The 6,391-nt window shown below is 38.5% G+C and overlaps 1 protein-coding gene across 1 annotated transcript; it reads right to left on the minus strand.

Annotated features, from left to right (window-relative positions):
- Positions 1-249: 249 nt before the first annotated feature.
- On the minus strand, positions 250-5,132 carry LOC148115918 (vomeronasal type-2 receptor 26-like). The gene is made up of 3 exons (XM_087885289.1): positions 5,022-5,132; positions 2,838-2,964; positions 250-1,287 (listed from the first exon to the last, which is right to left on the minus strand). The coding sequence occupies exons 1-3, from the start codon at positions 5,130-5,132 to the stop codon at positions 383-385; spliced, it is 1,143 nt and encodes a 380-aa protein (XP_087741415.1). The 3' UTR covers positions 250-382.
- Positions 5,133-6,391: the final 1,259 nt, after the last annotated feature.

The raw sequence follows: 6,391 nt of genomic DNA on the forward strand, positions 1-6,391 counted from the left end.
AGAAAGTCACATACAGTAGAGAGAAAGTGTCCATGTTCACACAGATTTAGAGTTTCATATTCAAGACACCTCAGGCAAAAGACTCCTTCCCTCTCTCTTTGGGGAGACTTCTCTCTTTTATTCAGCTGTTTTTACTTAATATAACTATGATTTCTTAGCTTGTTCATCTCTGGCTGCATGACAATTTTAATTATTAATTTTTTATTTTATTGTTTGATGATTATGTTGGAATTTAATTTCATTAGTCTTACAGTCTTTATATGTTTATTTCCTTCAGTTTTAAATAATCTTAATTGTCACACAAATGCAAAGGAAGAATACAAAAGCCCAACAATTGCAATGAAAAAATTAAATGTTACATGCCTAAGAAACAATATCACAGTCATTTCCCTACTTTTATCATTAGACATTCCTTAGTGTTTAGATCTGGCCTCAGGATTATAATGTAGCATTTGGGGAAGAAGATGAAGCCCAAGAGTCCAACACTGGAGGCCAAGATGGAGAAGACCTGAACAATCACCATGGACTTTCCTTTGGTGCTCAGATAGGTGGGCAGGAAGGAGATCCAAACACTACAGAAGACCAGCATGCTGAAGGTGATCAGCTTGGCTTCATTGAAGGCCCCAGGCAGATTCCTGGCCAGGAAAGCTACAGTGAAGCAAATGGCAGCTAAGAAACACATATAGCCAAGGACAACATAAAACATGGTGACAGAGCCTTCGTTGCATTGAAGGATGATCTCTCCAGGCTGGGAGTGCAGGTCAGAGTCAGGAAATGGGGGAGAAATTCCAAGCCATGAGACACATATGAAAATTTGTCCAGCAGAACCAGAAAGGATGATAGAGTTGGCCAAGCTCTTCCCCAACCATCTTCTCACTTTGTTCCCTGGTTTTGAGGCTAAGAATGCCAGCACCACTGTGATAGTTTTGGCCAACACAGATGACACAGCTATTGAGAAGACAATACTGAACACAGTTTGTCGGAGAAGGCAGGTGGCCTTCCTTGGTCGTCCAATGAAGAAAAAGGAGGACAAGAAGCAAAGCAAGAGGGAGATCAGGAGGATGTAAGAGAGGTCCTGGTTGTTGGCTTTGACAATGGGAGTTTCAAGGTATTTAATGAATATGATTAAAATGAATCCTGTGGATAGGAACAAGAGTAGGGCAATGGACACCAGGATAATGCCCAGATGTTCTTCATAGGAGAGGAAGGTTATTCTTTTTGGGATACATTGGACTCTGCTCCCGGTTGAATATTGATCATCTGGGCACTTGGTGCATTTTTCAGTATCTGAGAAAACAGAAAGTTCTTTTATATCTCTTTTCACCTTTCAAGGAAGATCTTCTACGGATGTCATATTCAGCATCACAATACTACCATCTAACAAGCCATGGGTGGTGTACTTTGATAACAAGCCCATGGCAGCAAATGACCTCACCTATCAATTTCACGTAAAAGATAAAGGAGAGAGACTCCAGTCCTGAGAGATGGCCTATTGCAGGGCCTAGGTTTTCACCTCTGTTCCCTAGGAACCCATCAACTGAAAGCAACCATCAATAAAGGGAAACCTTTGGAAAACCCTGCCTCCACTCCCAAACCCTGAAGCCTGTTCAGAAGGATATAATGATTTATATTATCAAAAGCCACTGAGAAATCCAGAAGGGTCAGAATGTTTGCAGGACTCCTATCAGAGATCATCTGTGAAAGCAACCAATGCCATCTTGGAACTGTACCTCAGCCACCAGTACTGTACCTGAATGACAATCATGCTCTCAACAAACTCTCAACAAATATTTGTTATAGAAAAGTTATTTCTCATTTGCTGTGCCTATTAATGGCATTTGGAATGGACAAGTAAATAAGCCAATCAGAAAGCAGCTAATGGGTTTGAAACTCCCTGGATTTTATATTCCCTCCCCTAACTGTCACCATGACAGTATAAAAGGAGATTCCTCACAGAAAAACTATTATCAGTTAGTAGTCAGTTAGTTTTCAGTTAGAGGGCAGCTCTGCAGTTTTAAATGTCAGTTAGTAGTCAGTTAGAAGACAGTTCTAAAGGGCAGTTCTGAAGACAGTTAGTCATCAGTAAATTGGCAGTTAGGAGAGTTAAGATTAGATATCAGAGGTAGATCTGATGTATTAAAAGACTCCTGAGGAAGAATAGCCAGAACTATAATCACATAGAGCGATTACATATATATATCTGACAGGATATTTAAGAAAAGGAATGACATACTATTTAGTATTTGAATAGATATTGTTTTTATTATTATGTAAATAAAAACAGTTTATTGTGAACTGAGATGTGGGCGTGGCTTACTGATGGTGGCTAACGAGCCAGAAATAGATCTATATAAGTCTCTCACCAGGCAGCAAGGGCCTGCTGGCTGCCAGAAGGAAAAAAGCCCAGAATTGAGTGGATGTGACTCCACTGAGCTAGGGCTGCAGAAAAACCTTGGTTACGTAAGAAAAACCTGGCTAAAAGAAATATATATATGCAAAAAATTAAAATCTCTGGTGTTTTCCCGCGTCATGTTAAATAAGTTAGTTAAAATGTTTAAAATTCTGGTTAAAATCCTAGCTTAAAATCTTCTAAAAATTCTTACAGAGCACTCTGCAAGGTCCTTTAAAACCTTAGGTAAAATCCTACCAGTACCTTAAAACTTTTTCTTTATAGCAACGTTTCGACAGGCTCAAAACCCTGTCATCTTCAGGCTCTTATCTCGTTTAGAAGCTGTACACACACACACACACACACACACACACACACACACACACTCACACACACAGATCAAAATGCTTTGGCTTAATCCAGTACCCTTTTTTGTGGTGTCACCCACCTTCCTGAGTGGAGATGGTCCCTTCTGGACAAGGAACACAGTCATAGCAGCAAACTGGCTCTCCTTTCCGAGCCCTCTTGAAAAATCCAGGCCGGCAATTTTCCACACATTTGGACTGAGGCAGAGACTAAGCAGAAAAAACAAGGAATGACAAATGATGTATGTTAGAACTAACCATCAATTAAAAATGGAGGTAAACATGATCATTAGTCAAGTAGTTGCTGGACTTCACTTAGGTAAATAAGAAATCTTTAGAAATCTCCCAATGTTGCAAGAGAGAAAACTATTGCAGATTCTTCATTTAGTTCCTCCCTTTTGCTTTTGTTCTATCACATTGCAAGAAAGGACATTTCTACTTAACAAATTCTGGAGAGAAGCAATGGAGGAAAGATTTAAGGATTAATAACTAGTGGTTCCTCCACATGGTTATATTAGCATACATTCCTCCTCTCTTCATGTACCCATGAATTTAAATTAAGATGCTTTAGTCATATGAATGTTTAGAATGAAATTTATTGTGAAAAGTTTATGAAATTTTTATTTTATTAAATTTATCAAAATAGAATAAAACTGTGATGAAGAAAGAAACTTCTGACCAGATGGATCTGGAAAGGTTTCTTCTGGACTATATGTATCATTGCAAAGCCAGCCCTATTTGAAAGTTAAGGTATAAAGGAAAATCTCCCAATTAAGATATAAAGAAAAACTTCATTACAGATTAGTGCTGTCAACCTTAATGCATCTGTTCTTTGTTTATTGATATACTTATTTGATAATTTTATATGGTCACCATGCTGGTGAACTAAGACTAAACTGACTGCCTAGTTTCCAGAACTGGAATGAGATGAGATGGAGGTGAGTCCTCAGAATGTGTTCCTCAAAAATGGTAAGTCAGGCATTTTTTGCTGTATCACATGAGACGTGAATATGATCCCTGTGACAGAGAGAGATGTTTCTGAAGTCAATCCAAAAAAAGGTCTTTTCTGTTGAAAAACTACAATTAGGTGACAGCAATTGGCATGAAAAGACAGAGCTACATTTATTATTGGTTAAATTTGTATCCTTCTTTTTTTCCAGAGAGATTTAAGGTGTCTAACAATGAAAATAAACAATTGCTTTCAAGGATGTTCTATATGAAGTGATAAGCTAAAAACCATTTTTTAAAAAAATTGTCCCTCATTCCTTCCAATACAAAGAAGGGCTTGTCTTTTCTTTTCTTTGAATCAAACCTTGTTTCAGTGCTTTAGTTTTCTCACTCAGGGCACATCAGAAGAGTCATTATCATTTTAGATGAATGGAAAGCCTTGGACTTTCTCCCCATGAGCAAAAGGCCTATTGTTCTATCCACTTGGCATGACAGACAACTACGGACAACTCTGAACATGTATGTTCTATTTAAGAACATCACAGACTATAAACCTGCTCAACCATGGCAAGATAAACCTGAATTCAGAGCAAATTTCCCAATGGTATCAACAAGAAGTATGTCTAGTCTTGATTAGACTTATTCTTGCCTCTTTCACCGCATTGGGAACTTTGGCATTGGACAAAAGACTTTCATTGTATTTTGCTTATCTTAGGCAAGGAAACAAGACAAGTTGATGCTATCAGCACCAAAACCCACAACACCTGATGTCCCCTTTCACCAGTTTTGATACCAGATTGCATAGGGGACACAAAATAGCCATGATTTGTGTCCTAGAGAATCATCACCCATGTTGCACACAACTGAGTCAATTTAAAACAGTGTTCCATATTACAGCATCTGAAGCAGGGGTGCAATTCAGCAGGTTCTGACAGATTCTGGAGAACCGATATCAGAGTAGTTCGGAGAACCTGCAAATACCACCTCTGGCTGGCCCCAGAGAGGGGTGGGAATGGAGATTTTGCAATATCCATCCCCCAGGAGAGGGGTGGGAATGGGGATTTTGCAATACCTTTCCCCTGGAATGGGGTTGGAATGGAGATTTTGCAGTATCCTTCCCCTGCCACGCCCACCGGTAGTAAAAAAAATTGAATTCCACCACTAATCTGAAGGACACCTTACCAATTGTACTGAAGCCTTCCAAGCCATTTAAGAAAACTATAAACTATATTCTCACTGAAGGTCATTGTATTTGGTGAATAGGCTTAGCCACTTGAAATGTGTCTCAAGGCTTTGGAAAACATCGATATTTCACCCACCTTGTTGAGCAACTTTAGCTGTGAAAGTGCATCTGGATTGATAATAGTTCTTTGTCTTTCAAAACTGCCTAGTTGTTTACTGATGGGATCTTCCCCGGAAAAAACTAACATGCTTCTAATGTTCAGATCTGCTGCTATATCACCATTTTGGTCCAAGTACAGTTTAAAAAGGGAAAGATTGCAAAATTCATTCTTCTTCAGAAACGGATGAAGCTGGAATGAAACATCCAAGAATCTTAAAAGGAGAAACTTTGGTTTCTTATTCCACATGTTCTTTTCACAACTGAATCTTTCTACTAAAGTTGTGTAACTTGCAAATATCCTGAGTTCAGAGAACAAGTGCTATCACTATCCTCAAAAGAGAAAAAGAAAGGCTTAGCAAATTTTGTCAATGATATATTGACAAACAATATATTGATAAAATAAATAATTGATAAAACTGATAAAATATCACAAGGGTCACAAATAAATTGAACAAACAGACAAATGCAAAGATTATTCATAAAGCCCTTGAAAACAACAGGGTAATCTCTGTGGCTGCCCCTGATCTCTGGAACCAGTTACCTCCTGAGATCCAGACCATCCCCACCGTATTGGCCTTCCGAAAAGCAGTGAAGACCTGGGTTTTCCAGCAGGCCTGGGGCCGTTGATCTCGCTCTTGTGATCTGGCGAGATCCGGCCATAAATGGTGTGAATGGGTTTTAATTGTTTTTAATGTTTTAATTTTTAATGTTTTTATATATGGTTTTTAAATGCATTGTAAGCCACCTTGAGTCTTCGGAGAGAGGCGGCATACAAGTTGAACAAACAAACAAACAAACAAACAAACAAACAAATAAATAAATACCGTAAAGCATGGATTTGTCAGGAAGAAAGTTGTGAGGCTAATTTTGTCCCAGGTAGTCTAGAAATGAAATATGGCCAGATGAGCTAATTCTACTTTATTGTAATGCTACTATAACAGAATTTTGCAATTCTGAAAGTACAAAGTGTTCTGATATTTCAGGGGTTGCCACAAAGAGGAGGGAGTTAAGATTTTCTCCAAAGCACCTGAGGGCAGGACAAGAAGCAATGGATGGAAACTAACCAAGGAGAGAAGCAATCTAGAACTAAGGAGAAATTTCCTGACAGTGAGATCAATTAATCAATGGAACAACTTGCCTCCAGAACTTGTGAATGCTCCAACACTTAAAATTTTGATGAAGAGATTGGACAACCATTTGTCTGAAATGGTATAGGGTTTCTTGCCTAAGCAGGGGGATGGAGTAGAAGACCTCCAAGGTCCCTTCCAACTCTGTTATTTTCTATTCTATTCTATTCTATTCTATTCTATTCTATTCTATTCTATTCTATTCTATTCTATTCTATTC

The sequence above is a fragment of the Pantherophis guttatus genome, chromosome 2 (genome assembly GCF_059756535.1).
Source record: "Pantherophis guttatus breed Tessera chromosome 2, ASM5975653v1, whole genome shotgun sequence".
Lineage (NCBI taxonomy): Eukaryota > Metazoa > Chordata > Lepidosauria > Squamata > Colubridae > Pantherophis > Pantherophis guttatus.

Coding starts and splice junctions, on each gene's coding strand:
- LOC148115918 (XM_087885289.1), bottom strand. CDS start 5,132: ATGTTAGTTTTTTCCGGGGAAGATCCCATCAGTAAACAACTAGGCAGT. Junction 2,965..5,021: donor AGCTAAAGTTGCTCAACAAG/GTGGGTGAAATA, acceptor TTTTCTGCTTAG/TCTCTGCCTCAGTCCAAATG. Junction 1,288..2,837: donor GACCATCTCCACTCAGGAAG/GTGGGTGACACC, acceptor CTGTTTTCTCAG/ATACTGAAAAATGCACCAAG.